This window comes from Diadema antillarum, unplaced genomic scaffold (assembly GCF_040938485.1).
Source record: "Diadema antillarum isolate AM-2024a unplaced genomic scaffold, OU_Dant_1.0 seq00000698_RagTag, whole genome shotgun sequence".
Lineage (NCBI taxonomy): Eukaryota > Metazoa > Echinodermata > Echinoidea > Diadematoida > Diadematidae > Diadema > Diadema antillarum.
In genome coordinates this window covers 640,353-662,597 of record NW_027271603.1, presented here as the reverse complement: position 1 = coordinate 662,597, position 22,245 = coordinate 640,353, and the positions used below count along the sequence as shown (strand labels likewise).

At 39.1% G+C, this 22,245-nt stretch overlaps 1 protein-coding gene across 1 annotated transcript in view; it reads left to right on the top strand.

The window, feature by feature from the left end:
• Window positions 1-22,015, top strand: part of LOC139737674 (zinc finger protein 704-like) — a 56,852-nt gene extending 34,837 nt beyond the window's left edge. The window contains exons 5-8 of the mRNA XM_071648356.1: window positions 3,800-3,900; window positions 12,818-13,178; window positions 15,306-15,404; window positions 16,378-22,015. Coding sequence (XP_071504457.1) covers window positions 3,800-3,900; window positions 12,818-13,178; window positions 15,306-15,404; window positions 16,378-16,563 — 747 coding nt within the window. The 3' untranslated portion in view covers window positions 16,564-22,015. The remainder of the gene's footprint in view (window positions 1-3,799; window positions 3,901-12,817; window positions 13,179-15,305; window positions 15,405-16,377) is intronic.
• The last annotated feature ends 230 nt before the right edge of the window (window positions 22,016-22,245 follow it).

The window sequence follows — 22,245 nt, the reverse complement described above, 5'->3', positions numbered from 1 at the left end:
TACCACAAAAATTCATTTTTCATGAAAATTACACATTCCATCAACTTGATACTGACATATGTTAAGGGTAGCAATTATTCCCCCTGCTTTCTGAAAGTGGATAGTTGAGTGCTCTTTCATTATGCTAGAAAAGTGAATTTTTGTGGAATTCCCCTTATATTTTCTTTATTGTTATCCACACATACATCATAATCTCTAGTAGTCTCCTCATCTAGTGGTTCCAAAACCAAAACTTTAAAAATTCATAACTTATGCATCGATTGTTTGATTTTCCTCAAACTTTCACTAATGTGTTGTACTAATGTTGCTGCTTTCACTCAATCCACATTTCTCTTTTGGTTTGGGTTTCCTTTAATGAAGGCCTGGCAGTTACAAATCTTGGATAGTCATTTAGCCGTTTGCCTCTGTTCATCATATCTTTACCCACAAAGAAAAAAGAAGAAATATAGACAGCAAAGAAGAATCTTCGGCATTAAGGCAATCAAATATGGCACAAGTACGGGTATATCACCTCCATGTTTTCCTAGTATCTTTCCGCATTTTTATATTATGATGGGATGAAAATTAGTACAGATGTTCACACTGTTTTTTGTTGTTGTTGTTGTTTTATGTGTCTGTCTTATCATACAGCTGTACCTGCAAACCTAGGGGATATTGCATTTCACTCCAAGGGAACACACTAGAAGCAGCTTTTATATACAAGCTGGAGTTTATTGAAGTTAACATGTTTCTTTTTTGTTATTATCCTGGAGAAAAAAAAGTGACGTAAACAAAGTGATAAAACTGCAGAAGCTCAACATAATTTCTCTTAAATGCAAAATAGTACCTGTTGCATATGCCTAGGTTTTCTTTATTCTATGAAGGTGAAGTACCATTATATTTTTCTATAGTGAAATTGCACACCTGCTTTGAGGGTTACCTGATGCTTGATAGAGAAGGACTCTGAAATTATGTAGCTGGAGTTATGTGTTTATACTGATTCTTGTGTATCATAAGCTTGTTTTGCTGTAGCTTTAATATGGCCTTTAGCCTTGGGAAGCACATTGTATGTTGAAGTGCTTGTGAATGATAAGTTGAGTGACATTCCCTCCTACATATATCTAATATCTCTTTGTTGCACAATTTGTATATTGGGATCAAAAACACATTCTGCTGTGACTTGGGTGAAATTGACCTTGATTAATGGCAAGCAATGTGACCTTGCCTCCCTTCCCTTGTTGCCGTAGTATTTGAGGCCTGCCCTTGTCATGAACGATTGAAATGATTCTGATTTTATCTGTTGGATGGAGAAAAGTAAATTACATCAGGTGAAAAACTCTTCTGTGTGGTACATGACATTCATTGACTTCAGGCAGAGATGCTATTCATTCAATAAGAATGTTCACTCTTATGTTCCCTTTTTTATGATCTGTTGATTAATTTTGACACTTTACGAGTCATGAGAGGTTGGAATTTTCCTGCAATAATAGGTCATGAGAGGTTTTAACCCATTGAGGACGGACTGATTTTGCTACAACACGCATTTACCATAGACACCTGCCCGAGTGTACGCGGGGACTCGTTCTCAACGGGTTGATATTCCTGTAATAATAATGCATTCGATGCTTCAGTGACAGTCTCTGAATAGGGTCTGGGAGAGAAGACTAGCATGTTCCCCCCTGAAAATTGAGGCATGGGTGTACATAGGAAGCATTCATGTCATATCATGTGGCATAGATGAGAAATGAGGTAAAGCTTTAGCTATCTGGGCAGGGTGCCAGAGGACAGGGGATAACATGGGGGAGTGGTCGGTAGATAGATAAATCGATGGAAAGAGAAGGGGAGAAGAAGAAAATGAAACTTAGAGCTATGATTATTGCAGACCCCTCAGGGTGAGAATGCAAAGAGCGCAGAGCATGCTGTAGATTCTTGACTCAACCCAGCCATGTCGTACAGAGCTGTGGTCATGATTGTATCTACATGTACATGCACATATTACTTCTATGTTGTAAACATATGCGATTTACATTCATCTTTATCTATAGCTTTAGGCAGGTTTATTAATCTACTTTGAAGATTCATGAATAATTTTTATATTATCTGAAGGCTTAATCAACAAGATATAATTCATCTAAAATTTGTGTCAATACCGGTTGAAATGTAGTTTAGGTTGGGATACACTGTATGGTCGGCAAACCTGAAGCAGAATATCAGTTTGTCAGGAGAATGTCCATTAAATGCATTAGAAATCAGATTTATTATAAGCCCCTGGAGGGATTACCATGCAGCCTAAAATGGCATAGCCGTTGTACATATTCCCGTCACTATGGAGAGAGTTGATGAACCAGTCTGTTCATTATACACGTGTAGTTCATTATGTCAGGTTGATGGGGCTGGTAGAATGCATTGGCTGATGGAGATTATACATAATGCAGGAGGCATAGAAATGTGCAGCAAGGCATTTTTTTTACTAATGAGGAAATAACCACATACTGTATATTGAACCACCCCTGTATTATCAAGTGGTGCTAGCTTTTTGTTGTAGTTGACACTTACGATTGGTTTTGAAAGGGCTAAACACACTGTGTATTCACTGAGCAGACACGAGCCGACAAGGAGGGGGATCGAAAGTGAAAGCATGGGGGAAGCGAACTCGTTATTATGATAAACACAGCTGATGTCATCATAGGCCCCAAGGGAATGGATGATGGGCCGTCAAGGCAGTCTGCATATTCAGAATGAGCAAGTGATTTGGCTTTGATTTTGTCATAGGCTATTTGACATCATGATAGGTACCAGTTTTTATTTCCTCAAAGTTCTTTGTCTTCTTTGTACCTGTAACTCATATTTGGGGTTTTATAGGAAGCACGAGTTTAAGGTTAGCAGTAATTGACTGTTTGTCCTACGTATTTACGAGATAAGAATGGTAGACAAGGATATGAAAAGAACCTACAGTAGTTTATTTTTGATTGAAGAAAGAGCGATAACAGGATAATGGGTTTTTTTTAATTCATTTAAATCATAAGCGCATTTGAAAATGATACTGGAAATGCACATCATGATGACACACCAAATGCTGAAAGTGTATATGCGAGACATTCTCCTGTTTCAACTCACTTTGTGTGAAGATATTCATGAGCTTGGCTGTATGTTGTTTCAGCGTCATGCTCAGCTGCATAGAGCATATTACCATGCTAGAATGCCCCCAGACGTGATTAATGACAAACATTGGCTGGCAAAGTGTGAGAAAAAAATATATCAAAATATTATTTTCATCTTTGTTGAGTCTCCCTTGGGGGACATTCATTTGGAGGGAGGAATGGAGAGAATGGAAAGTGGGGGGGGGGGGGGGTAGTTTCTTCCTGCTAGTTTTATAGTTTGTTTTGTCTTTTAATGATGGTTTGAGCCCATCAACTCTTTTCTTTGGCAAAAGGTGATGGGGCATACTGTGCGATTTCTCTTTTGGCCTTGCATGATAGTCCAACAATCACGTTATTTCTCAGTGTTCATGTCTGGCCTCTATCACCCTGAATGTCCTTGGTTTTTTTTTTTCTTATTGTCATCAAGCAGAATTTTCTGTAAGAGCACCTGAATTGATAGAAGTAGGGCCTACATGTCCAGAATGTGAATGAAACATCTACTTCTTCTTGTAGTTTCACCTCAATTGACCAAATTTCACAACATTATTCTCTACAGTGATACCAGCTCTTTGTGGATTTATTTATCTATATTTTTTTAGATGTCACTAAAAGAAATGCTATCTCTGTCTTCCAAACACCAATGTGGTTACATTTTATATTGTGTTCTCTCCCTTCTCCAGCCTTCAGTGAAGACGTCCTACAAGTGTACGTGGCAGCGCTGTGGGAAGACACTGTCCACTGTTCAGGGAATTGAACGACACATTAGAACGATTCATCTCAGGTATGGCCGCCCTCTGTCAAACCCAGGGTAGATAGTGGAAATACAGAGACTAAAGCTAGTTAAAAGAACATACTTGACAATAAAATGGAATGACTGATCATAAATATAAACTCAGAATTTGTCCATTCATGGTGGAATTTCAGAATCAGTTGTTAGTAGAGAAAAATAAAGAGAATAAGTTAAAAAATTCAAGGCTTGGCAAAGATATGATTTGGGATATTGCTGTTAGGGGGTGTGTCACATATGGTACATTATTTAAGTGTTGTTTTTCATGGAAAAATAAGTGAGGCTAGTAAAATGAACGGATTCTCCCCTTGCTCTACATTTTGAAAAAGTCCTTGTACTAGTCATTTGTGTTACAGGCAAACAGTGATGGTTTACTTGTCAACAATAACAAAATCGGGGTCCGTTTCATATAGCTTATCAGTAACAAGTTGCGATAATTGTTATAAGCTACGGAAATCCTTACATCTGATTGGCTGAGAGCAAATTTGTCACAAAAATGTGGCAGTTGTCACTGATAACAAGTTTTATGAAATGGTGAATGACTCTACCATTTCATTTCAAATGGGTGAGAGTTATGTCTGCATGTGAGGACAATAAAGATTAACTTTTGAGAACAGTGCCTAAAGCAAGAGGTGAGGATAGCAAATAATGAAATTGTAGACAGTCAATCATGTCGACAATGAATGAGACAAGGCACATCCCCTCTCCTTTCCCTTTCACCCTCATAAGCACAGTAGCATACTGAAATTACATTTCATGTTTGTGCTTGTCAAAGGTCTTGGTAATACATCAGATGTATCACTCTTTGACAAATAGGCCTAATTGTATCATATAGATTTTACAATTCCTCTATAGAAAAGTCAGGCTGACATGTATGTCTGGTTTTCTTTATGATTACACAACAAATATTCAGAATGACTCTCAAACAACCTACTGGGAGCTTTGTACTGAGTGTGGTTATGTGTTTGCGAGTTTTTCACGACCTGTAAATTGTTGCAATTATTTACCCACAGACCCGCTTCTGCCATCTCGAGAATAGATGACAAAGTATTTTTGTTTTAGTTTCAGTTGTTAAAGACACTCAGTCGTGGCGAGTGGTTTGTGCGGCACGGAGACGAACGCAACACGCTGCCTCCCCCATTCTGTATCAAATGTAGTGACCCCCGAATGAGAATAGCGCTGGCTCAATGGGTCAGCGAAAATACGGTAGGCTACAAGAGAGCTCCCTGTGCTTATCTCCTAACCCAAAATGGCTGTCCCGAGAGCTTCCGAATGGATGCACACTCTCAGTGCGCATGCGCATGAAGAGAGGCCAAAAGAGCCACGCGTCTTCTGGCCTCTCTCCTCCAATCACCGCAGCTCGCGGTGACAATGTTTGTGTATGATGCGTACACACACACGCACACACACACACTTGTCTCAGTGGTAGCATTGTCCCACACGTTTATGGATATAGCACCGAGTCTGCCATTGCGCAATTGCACGCACAAACTTCGGTCGTTCGGAGTTTACGTACCATTAGGGATGGCGATCGGCTGCCTTTAATTTTTTTGGGCACAATGAGTGTCTTTCACCAGGAGTGGGAGATATTCTTCTATTGTGTTTGTTGTTTGCACACATGTGTTCTATGTGAGCTTAGTTAAAGGGCTGACCAATCTTTACTTGTGACATGATATGAAGTGTGAATTCTCTCAAAACAAAACAGTTCTCTCTCTTACAGTATTTAGAAGTTGGAGTTAGCATTATATTGACTAATCTAACATGTCTGTGTGGCGTAAAATGCAGATTTCAATTCAAGACACTTGCCCCCTTTCCACCCCTTGTCAAAACTGAGAACCGAGTACCATGAAAGGTATCAATTTCACATACATTTTTTTTTTTTTTTGCTATTAGCCTTTAAGATAATCATCAACCAGCATTTATTAGATATAGAGTCTATGGTGCATTTTAGGTGGTAATAAATCATTCAAGGGCAGAGAAATAAGCTGGTAAACAAAGAGATGTGAATTTTACTGCCATTTGCCCTGCATCATGAATTACTGACAAATGTCTCAAATTTCCTTTAACAAATCATAGGTGGCCCCATACCATAAAAAGCTTTTAGTTTGTATGCACTTGGACAAACATAGTGAGCTGCTGATTGGGTGAAAAAGCTTTCCTTGATGATCGCGGAGACCTTTAAATGAAATAATATTTTTATGAAATCATGTCGGTAAATTGAGGAGACGTTAGATTGGAAAGCATTAATTTTGATTCCCCGCTGATTGAATTGGCGAGCACTCTTTGTGCTCTGAAATACACAGTGCTGCTGCCCATTTTTAGTCCCAGGATTTGGTCATCTCCATGGCAACCACATCATCATAATTTCCCTATCCTAGTATCTGATCAGGGTAGCAGCTAATAACATAATTGCAATATGTATCCAGGCGGGGATGTCACATTTAGGGCTGACTAATGCTTTCCAGGGTACCCAAGTAAGTCTCTTGGCATTGCGATAAGCTATTGTAAATTAAGTGCTTAAATGTAGATTATTTTTCCAAGAGAGGAATATTTAGTTTGATTCCTTTGTTATTGGGGGTATTTGGGACAAAGAAAAGACTCAGCTCAGAGTACAGAATATTAAAGTATTGTTTACCTCAGTTTGTAGGCCTACTCGTTTCTGTGACAGTGATCTTTCTTTTCCCTTTTGTGTTAGTTGATATTTCTTCAGAGGGCTCCTCATGTATCTAATGTACACCCTGATTCTCATGAATGTAATTCCAGAAATATATTTCTCCCCCTCTCTCTCTCAACAACTATCTAGCTATCTGCCTCATGTACTGTTTCTTTCCCTGTCGATTTCCTGTTGTATCGCATCTTTTTTTTTAGGCCTTCTCTTCTTCGTGGCCCCTCCTCCTGCTGTGCTCTCCTCCCAAAAGGAAACTCTGTATTAGCCTATATAGTGTCAATGAACTTACGCTGCTAGCCTGCATTAACACAGGCATAATTTGTCCCAGGTCTGTGGCAAGCACAGTTATCAGCATACCTAATCATTTGCCTTCTACCCACTGGCTTGCATTAGAGTAGTCTTGATGTCTTGATGTCTCAGACCCAGTTTTGATTTTGGAAGCAAAGAATGATTATAGGCTTACTACATTAAAACCAGAAGTTTTTGCATGTATTTTAATTTCACAAAATTTTGTGAGAGCCAAGATTTCGCTAAAGTAAAAGTAAAATGAAAGTTCTTGTCTTCATTATGCATTGAATGACTGTGACAATTCGCAAAAAATTCATGCTGCGAAAAAAGGCCATCGGCTCTAATTTGCGAAAACTTCATGCCACAAATATTTCTTGCTTCAAAGTGAAGGGCATTGCAGAAGCATTTTTAGTGATAATCTGTATTAAGTCACAGTGTAGATGTACAAAAATGTGTAAATTATTTCAAAGGGAAGTTAATAAGTGGGTTTGGTTTAGGGTGTAATATTTCCCTGATGTCTTCACTGCAAACATACGTACATTGCCAGAGCATCCATCTTCATTATGCATTGAGCTCTAAAAGTCTCATTGCCTATGTATGGAATAGTGCAGGTAAACTGTTTTATGAGTAAGATATCACCACAGCCAAGTTGGAAATGAAAACATATATTCAGTGATGATTTCTTAGACGGCCCATTCTTACCTATGACAACTAAGCTAAGTACAATACCAACAGTCTGACCTGTTAGCTGGAAACTTCAAATGCACCAAGTGACGTCTCATGTTCACCAGGAGTTTGTTGTACTACAGTTATCTAGGTAGATCAGATGAGAGTTTTCTGTGAGGAGGATTACCAGTATGAATACATAGACAAACTGCACTATGGTGTGTGATTTTTCTAGCTGTTTTTGAGGTGCCACTCGATGGCACTCAGAAACTTTCATAGTAGTGGATAAGCTGGCACGTTTCCCAAAATCATTTATTTTCCACTGTCAGTTTAAATAGCCCTCAGCAGCCATGCAAAGGTCACCATGAAAATGATTCTACATCACGAGTATAATTTATTTTACTCTATGGAAATAATGCCTGAATGAAAGCTGTGTATATACCTGAAGTATTAAAGTTCATTTAATTTATAGATGCAAGGCAGTATTGCAACACCTGTTGATAGTCATCAATGTAGGGCCCTAATAATTGTTAATTTATTATCATAGCATGTTTCTCATATCTTCCATTTTTCTATGGGGCTAGGTCTCCTGGTAATGAAAAGAATCATTGAGAATTAGAGTCAGCACCTAATGCTGAGAGTAGTTTTGCTACAAAGAGATGAGAGATCTAACTGAGCTGAAACAAAATAACAGGAGGATTAGTTTTGAGACAGGCCAGCTGGTAATCCAAGGAAATGTGTAAACATGATTAGCAGCAAATGGAGCTGGCATTATGATATTGCATAGACCTTGAATATCAATTCACCTGAGGCTTTAGTGGTCACAATCTAGGGCTATTAGAGTCATTCCTGGCTCCACAGCAGTGCTTTGCAATTACGTCATACATACAACACACACAATCACCATCACATGTTTTTGCCTCACAATACAGTGATTAGTTCAGGGCGTCTTTTTGCAGGCGCAATGTACATAATAATTAGCAACTTCTACATTTTGATTAGCTTGAGTACTTGCTCATTATTGAGGATATCATCCCAAATGCCTTAGAATTGGGAAGCATAGCATGTTGTGTGCAAGGAAAATCTCCTTCCAAAATTCTGTCAGCTTTGCAAAATACACCTGCTGTTGTTACACAGTGTGCATTTCTTGTATTTCACCGTTGACGTAATTTTAGCTGCATGCTTTCAGATAACAACACTTTGCAATAAAGAGGCATTAAAGATTATTATTGATGAGAAAATGCAAATAGAATGTTGACAAAAGATTTGCACTGCCCCCAGTATGAAAATTTGTGTATTCACCACCGCAGAAACAAGTGCTGCAAGCAGTGTTATGCTTCCTCTGCATGTTCATTCTCATGTCGTTGAGGAGGACGAAAAACTTCTTTTATTTAAAAAAAAGGACTGTAAAGGAGTACATGCTTTGTCATTCTGATAGGAGCATTACCCACACAACTTCCTCTAGAAATTATACTGTAAAGCATGAAATTTTTCATGGCATGAATTTTCTGGAATTGGAGCCAGTGGCCTTATTTGCGGCATGAAATTTTTGTAAAATACCACCGGCATTCATTGTGTATAGTGCAGACAAAAACTTGTTACCATCACTGGACTGCTTGACAATAGCTTGTGTACAATGACCAAAAACAAGGTATAATGATATGGAAATTCATCATTTTTTTTTCATGTCTTTCTGTGTAAAATTTCCATATAAAAAGTGACCCCTTTTAACTTAAGGTAACATTTTTTTTCAAAATTTCAGAATGTTTTATATCACATGAGAAAGAAGGAATACCAGGTCTCTTGCTTGTAGGTCAGTATGAAGAATGAAGATAAACCTCTATTCTCATCTCCCGTAATTAGTATACGTAATATAAAAAAAAGGAGAGAGATATAAAGAAATACAAAAACGAAGATGCATTATATTTGTTGGATGGAACTTTCCCACAGTAGCAGCTTGCCCTGAAGAAGCAGTGGCCATTCTAGCCCAGTGTGATGTTGAGATGAGCTCTGGTGGAATTATTGTCAGCCATGTCTGTTTTGATGTCAGACATCTCTGTTTGCTGTTCCATCGATGCACACAGTAATGAATTTGAAGGCCATTGACCAGAGAGATTGGAAAATTCATCAGGCAATATTGGTTGTGGTTCAAGGATGGAAGGATGGATGGTCTTTTTACTATGGAGACTCTATTGGATGGAATGTCCGCTTGGTAGTTGGCTGACCCGAGGAGTAATGGATGAAAATCATAACTGAGAGTGGATTTCTCATCATATTGACAGGGAGCATATCTCACATGGCGGTGTCGTTTTGAAGGTTCGCCAAGAAACATTGTCCACTACTCTCCATATGATCCCAGAGTGCATTGTCGCTTGCTTCATATTTCTGTATTGTATCCACTGCAACTATGCAAGGGGCAGAGGAATCAAAATTTTCCAAAAGCAAACTAAGATGTTAAAACTGCTGGTACAACCATACATGATTCAGGTAAATCTAGCACTTGTCTAAGCCATCATATCTAGGGGATTCTGTCCTTTCGCTATTTAAGGTTTTTTGACATTTTATGATGATGAATTAGGGTTGTTTTGTGCATTGCGTATTTGATAATGCTTTCAGGGAAAAAGACAAGATCTCTCTAACATGTTAATAGGGTCAGCGCAGATGAAGTTACCGCTCTACTGTTTCTCTATAAATATCCCAGCAGTGAGTTAGAAGATGTATTTGCTGGAATTGTAGGTAGTTAGTCTTTGTCAGGATTCCAATACTTCTTACAGTAGCTAGTGTCGTACATTACGATGCGTAGGGGTATACATGTAAAAGAGCTCTATTCCAAGTGAGTACTGTTTGTGAAACTGAATTGCAAAGCTTTTAATGATAGTGTATCTGTCATTCTTGCCGGGTGGAGATTAATTGGATGGAGAAAAATTACAATTACATGCCCTCGGATTACTGTCCAGTCCTTCCTGAAAGCAGCCACTTATCAAATGTGATGAGGAAAATGAGCAAGAAGAATGGGTCTGTGAGGTGTAGACCATCTTTGTGGGGATTTGTTGTCCTGGGGCTGGAGTAGTGGTGAATTGCATTCCCTGGTTGTGTTTACAAGCCAGGCCGTTGAACTCACTCCTGGGCTCTCTTTACACTGCCTGACTGTTGTTGTTTTGGTTGTAGTTGCTCTGTTTAGCAAGACTGAAAGATCCAGGGGAAGTGGCCATATGTTAGAGTTGTGAGGGCCAATTTGGACTGCATGTGTTTCTGCTTACTTCAATTACACTGTTGGGTTTAACTGGTAAACTTTGTTCGTTAAAGTGCTTGTCGGAGCATGGAATGTATCCGCCATATTGACCTATGCTTCGGTTTCTCTCTTCAGTCGCTCATATTCCTCTGTCAATAGCATAGCATTTCTTGTCGTAACAGGGCTGTTTATTCTCTCTGTAAAAGAACATTTCTTAACTTCTCATCAAGGTAGGGTAATCTGAACGATGATGATTTGTAAAAATGTGAACTTCACAGTGTCCTGTATTATGTTTAATTTTGATGTATCACATAGATGGGGTTTGGTATTAATGAAGATTGATTCTGTTGGGTTCTTTCATATATCCTAGATGTTGCTAAACAAAGAATTTAAGTAAAGAAAACATTGAAATATGCAAACTGACAGTATTTTCTCTTTTAGCTTCATATGATGCTGCTTTATCTAATTTGAGCTATGGGTTTTTGTTCCCTTCATGAGAAAGGCAGAGGATTGTAAATCTTTGTAGTCTCAAGCAATCCAAACGGGCTTGGGTCATACTGCTGTGATTTCATCTGCTTGATATTCAAGTACCGGTATTATGGATAGGTTGAATCAGATGGCATCACAACTGCATGCTAAATAGACATAACAGTTGTGAAAACAGTGGATTTGGGTGAACTTCAAGCAGTTTGTTTTCATCACAACCTGCAACACTCCTGTCCTCTTTGTCAGACTTCATGTTAACCTGTTGAGGACAAGTCCTGAGTATACTCTGCAGGGGTCTATGGGAAATACATATTGTAGCATAATTAGCCCATCCTCAACAGGTTAATGTTTTCTCACGCCATGAAGTGAATGTTGCCTCCAATTAGGGAATGTTTAAAGGCATACCTCCCCTCTCCCCACCCCACCCCCCCCCCCCCCCACATCAGCCTATAGGCCAATGCAGTGCCTCAACCCTCAGCCGGCTACAGAACAAATATGGCCTTGACCCAGGCTAATTATCAGCTCTCTTTTATCATTCATCTCATCAAAGGGATTTTTCTCCCTAGTCTCCTTTTATCTCTGCCTCTGGGTCAGAGAACCGCATTCAGGATTTATCTCTGCTTCACTCACTGGTGTGTAACACCGCAGGACTCCCTCTACATAATGAGAGGTCAATTTACATACTACGTGCACAATGCCGCTCTTCAGAGTTGAAGAGTGTGGGAGGTGATTATACTGTGTAATTACTTGTTCTTATGTGAGAGTGTTATGGAACCATCTGCCAGATGAAAGCCTGATTATGATAGCTTTCAATTCAAGATCTAAAAGAGACAAAAAAGATGTAATCACTCTGCCTAGCGATGCTGAGGTTTCCGAAAAGATTACAGTCTCTGTGATCTCATCAGCTCGGCAGGATGCCAAGGCAACGGATTTCAGCATTCGGTTCAAATAATTTAACCTGTTGCATTGACTCTTTGTCGTGAGGGTCATGACACATTCAGTGAAGATGAAATTGAAATTACAACACACAGCTGCAAGGATATTAACATGATTAAAATATTTTTCATGCCCTCTGAGCACTGAGACAGTGGCAAAGGATATTACAAATACTCGATAATTAATATTATTATCATTATTGATGTTGTGGAACCCGGCCATTTTTATCAAAGATGTGTGGTGTTATCACATGATTAGGATTTTCCAAGGAGCTGCTGCGTCATATGTGGTGCTGAAGTCATGGTACATGCAGGTTCCATCAGCCTGTCAGCATTTCACAGCATACTACTTACTTGGAAAAAAAAAACAGTGGAGACTGAAATACATATATCTCTTTATTCAGGACTATGGAAGGTGTTACTTCGTCAGTCATTCTTTCTTCATCTGATATTTGGGGGTCCCATAAAACTCAGCCTTTTTTTATGCTCTTCTGGGATAGGTTTTGATATACTACATTATGCTGAAAGGTCATTTTGGTGAAAGATTATTGTGATTTGCCAGATACCATTTTATGACTGTGATGTGAGCCATAAAGTTGATGATTTCTCCTCTCTTTTGTCTTGATGTCACTCCAGGAAGAAAGAGGGAGAGGAGTACAGTGATCATGAGGAAGAATTCTATTACACCGAAATCGACACGACTGTAGAGTCCGTCTCAGACACTCTGGCCAACATGTTCACGTCATCTCCACCCCCAACGTACTTCAACTTTGACCACAGTCGCCTGCCCCACCCCCATCCTGATGGCTTGGCAGGAGAGAGACACATGGAGGTTGAACCACCAACCTCCTCATCGTTACCCGTCTCGACGACGACATCACACAAGAGTCGGGCGAGGGGTAGGAATCTGTCTGGATCCAGCGACACCAGCAGTGTCACGTCTGGCGTGGAGTCTCCGCTCACTGTCGGCTCTGTGCCAAACCAGGCAATCACCATGGTAACTATCTGAAAATATCTGAACCTCCGCCCCCTCACGCTGTTGTTTGGCAGATATCAGGGGTCAGAGGGGGATATCAGATTAACTGCATCTCTTCAAGAAATGTGAGACTAAAAATAAGATGTCACATCTACATCTCGTATCACATGAGGCTGTTGATGCAACTGGCTGTGTTTAATAGCAACAGGAAAAAATGTTCAGAATATGAACCTCCTATTGAGACAAAGCATAACTGAAGTACTGTAGTTCCAGCCCAGGCAACATAAATCAAAACATAGTATGGAGCTGCATTTAGACATAACATGCAAAGGTCATTATTTCTTTTTTGTTTTCTTGTAAGGTTTGCCAAGGAGATAAGGAGACCAATACAGTATCTTGCTTTGCCTTTTTATTTATCTGTAATAGAGATGTGCTGTATTTACCTGAATAAAGTATTACCATGGAGAAAAACATGGTGGTGTAGTTTTCACTTCCTGTGTAGAGCTATACAGCTTCTTGGTTTAATGGCTGTCTACATTACGTGAAAATTCCGGTAATCATGTCCTGTAATGACTCTATTGTAATGCATAAACACAAACATTTATACCACTCTTGGTAAGTTCTGAGGAGAACATAAACTTGAAGTAAAATAACTATAACTAACAGGTGAAGGACCTGGACCATAGCTTGGACTTATAAGCTGAAGGTAATCTGCAGGTCTTGGCTGATGGCAAGCTAAAGGGTACAAGTGTCCTACTTTTTGAGAAAAGTTCAAATACAATCTGTGACTAACACACAGTAGGGTGACTAATCAAAGTCAGTCCCCCAATAGAACACACTAGTGCTACATGTCAAAACAAGTGTGTGTGCTTATTGCATCTACAATTACTTCTCATTTGCCAATTTATGTAAGGGATGTAGAATAGTCATCTTTTTGAAGTTTTCTGGGCTTTTGTTTTTTTTTCTGGGAATATGCTTGACTGGATAGAGTTTGGGCTTATTACATGCCAAAGAAGTTTCTGTCTCAGACTAACATTGTAGGCTGCCAAGTAGGTTGCTCCTTGCTTCCTGCTGGATAGTTTGTCACGGAAGCAGAGGCATACTGTATCCCAGAGTCTTTGAGCCTGTTTTGTTATGTGAGCCAAGTTTTTGTCTAGCCTCCACACCCTAGACCCCATTCTGTACAAGTGGTTGTGGCAAATCCATTCTTACAGTGTGTAGCTTGCATTGTTTGTGACTGGAATGAGCAAGACTATGATATTTTGATAGGCATGCAAGAAGAAAAAAGAATATTATAGTGAAGCATGTTTATGTAAAATTAGAAATTAGCAACAAGTGTTTTGAAGCCCACAGCTGTACCCCTCTTCAACAAAGCTTGGTGTTGAAAACTTTGTTTAGTCTTACATCGTAGCCTGTCATAGCTTGGCAATTGATGGCAAGCTATAAAAGTCAACAGTGACATATGTTCAAACATTCTAGAGTGCAGCTTCTTGCAAGAGAAAGATCAGAGTAAAAAACAAAAGATCAAAGTTATGAGTTCACCCAGATTTGTACTCTAAATGCAAACATAGCTATGGAAAGTTTGACAGGTTCAAGAGTAGAAGCGGTGGTGGTATTACAGTAACAGTTTTCCTCTCTGACAGTTGTAATAGTGACTTGGCCACAGACCTTTCACAGATTCCAACAGAACCTGTGTAAGGAGACAAGTTATCTCCAAATCTTAGGTTTTCTTTCTTCAGTTGAACACAATCATAGCATAGGTGTAGGTTGCTACAAGTAAAAAGGCTGTGGTAGGAAATCTGATACCTTGCATGTGGTGATTTACAAATGTATTAATCTTCGTAATTCTTTTCATCTCTTCTTGTCTCCCATTTGCTATCTGATCTATCTCATACTCCCCACCATCACATATTTCAATTCTTTCCCGGTATATCTACCTGTCTATCAATATATCTCTATCTATCTATCTATCTATCTATCTATCTATCTATCTATCTATCTATCTATGTATCTATCTATCTATCTATCTATCTATCTATCTATCTGTCTATATATCTGTCTATCTATCTATCTATCTATCTATCTATCTGTCTGTCTGTCTGTCTGTCTGTCTGTCTCTTCATCCATCCATCCTTCTGTCTATCCTAGATGGCATCTCCAGTGACCATCCCAAGCAGCAGCCAGTACTCCTGGTCTCACGTGTCCACCTCTTTCAGCTTTCCGTCTACCTCAACACACACATCCCAGGTGAGTCGTACTACCATGAGCGTCTATCATGTCGTCTCTACACCTATTCACTCCTGTTCTATTAACCTGTTGACAACAGTTCCGAGTACAGTGCACTCCCGCTATCACAAACATGGTTATGACGAAATTCCGGTTACAATGAAGTAAAAATTCAGGCCACAACGTTACCCACACTATGTATTTTTATTGTTTATTTGTTCAGTAATAACGAAATTTTGATATGACGAAAGAAACTGCCTGTCCTGAGGACTTCGTTGTAACAGGAGTCCACTGTATAACAGGGCAGGTGTCCATGGGAAACTGTGTTGTAGCAAATTCAGCTTGTCCTGAATGGGTGAGACCTTTTGCTCTCGTAAAGAGACATTTTTAAGCTCGTCACTCAGGGGTATATAGCAGTTATTGTTATTGCCCTGTGGTGTACTACGTAGCACCCCATGCCTAGTAATACTCCAGTTATTGCCCCAGGTTTTCAGAGGTTGTACAGAAGAGATACCGTTAGCTGTGTCTGACTAATTTGCTTAGACTATATGGACTTTTAGTCATGGGCTTGTGATTCTAACAGAGCACCAGCTGAGCTTTTGCAAGTGCAAGAGTGACTCTGCCCCTCTGTACATTGTTCTAGTAAAGTTTGTGGATGCCTTAGGTCTATTAAAGTCATAACAGAAGTTTTGTTTAGACACATGTCAGTGTAAGCAAACTAACTCCCCAAAGGAGGAGAGGAAAGTGGAAGGTCATTTTTACGACTGATCCTTTCAAAGATAACTTGGTGAGCAAATCTTGAATGTCATGGGAATTAAGTAACCTTCGTATTTGCCATTGGTTAAAGGTTTCAAGCAAATAACCCACTTTCAAACACAACAGTGGTATGATTTTGCATTGATGGGGGAAAAGTAATTTTGATGAGAGATCTTTTCTATGAATAACAGCTCAATTTTTCTTCTCCTTTTTTGTTGTCTGTATTCCACCATTGTAGGCATCACATAACGGAATTCGCCAGAAGACCAGCACAGCACACCACAAATCGGTTCACCACAGTGCTGCCGGGCAACCCAAGATCCGCTCTGAAGGCAAGAAGTGCAGAAAGGTGTACGGAATGGACAACAAAGACATGTGGTGCACTCAGTGTAGGTGGAAAAAGGCGTGTGTGAGGTTCACGTAAAGTACTCGCCGCTCAAATACACAGAATGGATGCACAGCCTTCAGCAGATGATAGTTTGTTTTCTCACATCAGATCTGTGTGTGTGTCTCATACACTGTTGGTCACTCTTGTTCTTGCTCACTGACTGGTTTTCTTGCTTCCACATGAAGTGTAAATAAGAAAAATATAAATAAATATATATATATAAATACATATATATATATATATGTTGAACCTTGCATCATGTTATACAAATATCATGTTATGAAGCAGAACACTGACTTACTTGCAACATGGAAGTTTTTTTGTAAGGTTTCAGTTGAGATCAAGAAAGCTTTAGATACTTTAATTGTCAAGCACTGCTAGAATGATGCTTTGTTGCATATCGGTGGAAAATGAAGGATATTGATATATGTCTGTACTAAAGCTCAAATTTCTGGACCTTTATGCTGGCCAGTTTGTATAGTGTGTAACGTAAGCTGCGTAAGAGCATATAGAATTCACAAGGTAACAACTACTGTACAAGCAAATCCTTAGTGAGGTCTGTTGTGTGAGACACGTTATATCATCTTGTCATTCTTTCTTTCATTTTGGTTCATTCTCTGTGTAGAAAGAACTCAATATTATCAATCAATGCAACATAAAAGCAATGCATTTCAGCTTGGTGAAACAACTTAATTTTTTTTTTCTTTTTTTTAAAGACAGTGCATGTGTATAGGTAGTACTATTTTTATTGTGTAAAATTACTCAAATAGGTTGAACATGTAATTGTACAGCTGGATTAAAGGTTATACTCCTCTTTTATTTGTTATGCTGGAGAAGTGAAATTTGTTTGAGTCCTGGCTCACTTTTGCAAATACTTCATGCAAATCTTGGTGAAATCCTGCTTTTTCAAGCATATCTGCAGAAAATATGTTATGCTTTGCATTTTGTCACAAGCAATTCAAGGATTACACATGCTTTACTACTCATCTACATGCTGACATTGCACGATTGGATATAGTAGACAACAAGTTCCATAGAAAATGAAAAGCTGTAATTTCTTGGGTTTTTTATTCAGAAGTCTTCTGTTCTAATTTTGGTTTCTTATCCTTCATGTATGATCATGTACTTTCTAAAGAGTATTGAGTTTCAAGTGTTCTTGTTTTATTTGTTGAACTTTCTTGATAGAAAAAAAAGAAACAGGATATAATGTAAACTCTATTTTGATGTGTAGCATGTACTATTTCCACTTTTTTTTCTCTTTTTTCTTTCCAATTTTTCAGAACTTTGCTACCACACATAATATGATGGATTTTAGCAATTATAGCTAGTGCCTTAAACTTAGCCACTTATCACCAGTCTCTTGTGGTTCCATCTGTAGAAAAATGAAGCTGGAGAGTCAATGTGTCATGTGGCACAGAAATGGTCAAGTGAGAGAGAAACACTGCCCAGTAGAGAATGCCGGGTCAGCTCAACATGGCTGGTGGACATGAAGGGACAGGTGTATTGGATACAGAGAGAGTGCACAGTAGACTGTGACTCTATAAGAGGAATTCAAACAAAGATGGCTACTCGTAGACTATACGAATCACATGGTTTCTGATGTGTGGGAGTGGTCAGAGTACAAACATTGTGAGAAGAGGGGAAAAATGAACTTTTTTGTCTTTGAAAATTACACTAAATATCACTATCATCGTTGGCCGATTGTATCTCTGTATGATTGGTAATAATATGTGAAGCAGAGACCACATGGGTTGACATATGATGTACCATGTGCTGGCTGTCAGGGATGTGTGTTAATGCTTGACTGTACTAGGTATTTCTTTCTGGACTTCTGATTTCTAGTTTGAATGTTTTACTTTGTATTGCATACAACCATTTTTTGGGGGCGCACAGAAGATTAAAAAAACACTCAGGAATTTTTTGAATCATTTTCAGTGAACTCAGAATGCAAAGCAGAGACATGTTTTATACCGGCATTGTAAAAACAAATCAGAAAGAAAACCCATTTCATTGGAAAACAAAAATGGCTTTCATAATGTTAGAAGACATGTACATAGTATACATGTTGTACAAAGAAGTGGAGGTTGGAATGCAGAGATGTAACGCATTCCTCAGGAAACATTCAGCTGGTTGAGGTGTAAAGGTTACTGTGCAGGGTGAGAGAAGACGAGTTTCATTGTGATATATCAGCAAGACTGGTACCATATCTCTCTCTCTCACCCACAGCTGTAATGGATGAAGAGTGGTTTTCACCTTATGCAAGCGATGGACATCATCGAGGGTCGAAAGTGTGGTCAGGAGTATGGGAGTTGGTGAATCTTTTGTTATACATACTGCCTGTAGATAGCCTCTTTAAGCATGATATCTCTGAGATGATTACATATTTTGTGGAAGTTTCTCAAGTCGGTGGTTAGAATGTTGATTCTTCAGTGGGTAATATATGGTGTTAATTTTTGGCATACTTGATGTGAGAAGTGTGTGTGACAGGCTGTTACGAGGGAAAGAGGTATGGGTGGCTGAAACTCTACGCACAAAGGATGTCACACCGGTATTAAACTGCTGCTGGCCTCACATTAGGGTCATGTGCCCTTTTGACAGTAGAGGTGTTTGATATTTAATGAAGTGTGCCACAGTGAAGCTGTCAAAGCTTCTGTGCTGGATCACTCAAACTTGTTCTGGAAGCGAGAAAAGAGATGGCCAGCATGCTAGAAATGAGGTGCGCACAGGGGGAAGGTGCATTTTTCAGGGGGAAGGAACATTTTCCAATTGCTGTCGGGTTCATTTGAATTGCAATGTCTGCAATTATATTACACTGCAATAACTGCAGTTATCACAGTAACCACTAGAGTGCTTTCTAGCTGTTTCCATGGTAACTGCAATCATTGTAGCTTATAGGGTTGTTAACCTCTGTATCATATGGGCCCCTGATGTTTGTTGTTCCCTAAGGAACATGTTTAGCAATACTCAGAACAGGGGGATCTATTAAAATACTCTCTGACTGGATAATAAGTTTCTGATCCTGTGAGTCAGTCCAGATTGTATGGTTGTCTTTGAGAAAACACAAGAGATCTGTCCAAAAAGCAGTGCAGAAGGCTGTAACTTGACCTCATTTTGTAGGAAGACCACCTTGCCAATAGCTGCTTGAAACTGTGTGGCAGTGCAGTATCCATCCTTTGTGTGGGGGAGATTTTGGAAAGATTCTTGAGGTGACTTAAAAAGCAGGTAACAGAATGGGTGTGAAACTGCAGTGGAAATGAAACACAGGGAGTGAAGCCTTGAAAGGTGGCTGGCTGAAATGAAACCAACTCAGAATCTTGAGAATATTGTTTCTTTTTCCGTTTTGCAACATTTTGACTTCAGAACACATATCAGTTTCAAGCCGCTGAAAATGTTTTTCTGCAGGTTCATGTTGATAAATGTATACACCTTTGCAGTTGAGTCTTGCTTGTACATAGTGATTTTCCCCAGCTCATGAAGTATCTAAGTTGTGCATATTGTGCCAACACGCATTCCAAACAAACCTAATAGTTTTAATCTCCAATCATCGCCAAACATGTCCAGTTGATGGTTGAATGGAAGATACCCAAAGCAACATACATTATATAGAGCAGCTGTGTAGATGTAATGGAGAAGAAGGCTTTTGTTCGTTGCCAACCTTACCACTGGCAGGTTGACAAGGTACTTATTTGAACCAGATTAAGGCATACACACAAATGAGAAATGAAATTATAAACCTGACACTGTAATCATTGTATCATTGTGTTGCAGTCTAGCTCAAGCAGCTCATTCTCATTCTGTATCTCAGCTCTCATTTAAACCCATGTAATATCCATGGAGAACAAGAACAACAAAAATGAATAAGATTGAGGCTGAGAAATGTGTCAGTCAGAGGCAGAGATCCTGGGTTCCTGTTCATTTTACCTTCTGCACCCCTTTCTCTCTCTCTTCACTTTGTGTAATCAAAAGTTGAAGGTCATTGTTAGTGCGTAATTACTCAAGCATTTCTTAGTTTTGCACCAGCTGTGTTTACAAACACACTGGAGTGAGTCCTACTTTCTCTGCTCACTGAAAAAGGGGGTAGAACTCTTTGCGGTTTTTGAGGTTGATGAAGCCATGATGATCTCAGCCTCTGTCATCTGTAACCAATATTCCTCTCAATTCTTCTGGTCTCAAACTCCCAAGGCCAGCTTGAACAAAGGAAGGACCCCTCCAATACAAACAGATAGGTGAGAACTGCTGCCTTCTAAGAAACGGGCAATCCAGGATGTGCCTAATTTCATGAGTTCTTAATTGATTTCAGTCGACTCTGAAATCTTGGTTAGTGTTTTCCTCTACTCCCTCGTTTCCCACGTAGTGACGCATGTTGGCTTGCGCCCAACCTGCTCATGAAATCTGATTTCCTCTGCGAATAGGGCAAACCTCTTCTCGTGAAAGAAACATCACATGCATATGAGCTCTATACAGCCACACGCACACAGAAGTAAAAAGAAACAAAACAGAAACAGAAAAAAGCCGAGGTGCTTGTTTTCAAATTGTCATCATCGTTGTTATGCCGGCAAATGTCAGGGAGTTGGCATGTGTTCAACTTCAGATGTGAGGGAAACTGTTCAGCTGATGTAGTGTCCAGCAGGCATATTAACTTGTTGAGGATGAGCTCATGTTGCTATAACACACATTTCCTATAGACACTCGCCCAAGTATACTTTGGGACTACCAGTAGTCTTCAACAGGTTTAAAGAGTGATATAAGTATCACATCTCTGTTCAACTAGGGATTGTTTTGGTTGTTTCTTAGATACCATTAAACTCACAATTATGTCAATCATGCTGAAAAAAATTGTCAGATTGAGAAATTCTGTGTGTAGGTTTGAGACTGTTTGATATGTTCATCCTCGATTCTTTGTGGGCATCTCTCCTTCATAAATGTGCTGGACATTTTTAGTCACGAGTACAAAACTATTATTCACAGAGACCATGCAAGCCTCTGTCTTTGTTTGTATTGTAAATACATAATGAAATTGACTTTTCATGCATTTTGATGACAATACTGCTCTTCTTTAATGGTGCAATTACTTCCCAAGTGAAACTTTTGTATTGCTTAAAAAAGCAAGGTGTAACTTTTCTCTGTGGATTTGTTTTCCAGACACAAGTTACCAGGGTTTTTGTTTTCATCTCTACTGCTTCTTCACTGCATTATTTTTATTGCATTTTTTTTAAAGTTGCTTCAGCGTCCCCTTCAAATCAGTGTTCAATGTTAACGAGGTATCTAACCTGATGGTTTTGATATGAACAGACGATATATCATTTGTGTAGTATGAATTAGCCGGATATTTCCATAGCACACTGTGTTTACACCTAGGCTGTTTAACTCACAGCAGGGAGGTATATATGAACCCTTTGTTTAGAGTGCCTTGGTGTTTTAATTTGTTTAGAGTAACTTGGTGTTTTAACACATGAAGCTCCCATGTTGATGAATGTATTGATTTGCGTCCCCCCCCCCCCTATGTTTGCCCAGGGGCTTTCCCTTTCCCTATGTCTGACCTGTATGCTACAAATGGTTAATATCCTGTCTTCAAGAAACAATTCTTTTTATTACATTCATCTCTTTTTTCATTTACTGTAGACTTAGTCATATGCAGATACATTTCAGTTTTGAAAACAAAAGAACATTCCAACATGTCTGCCAGCTGGCTTTTAAAAGAGCATTTTTAATCCCATT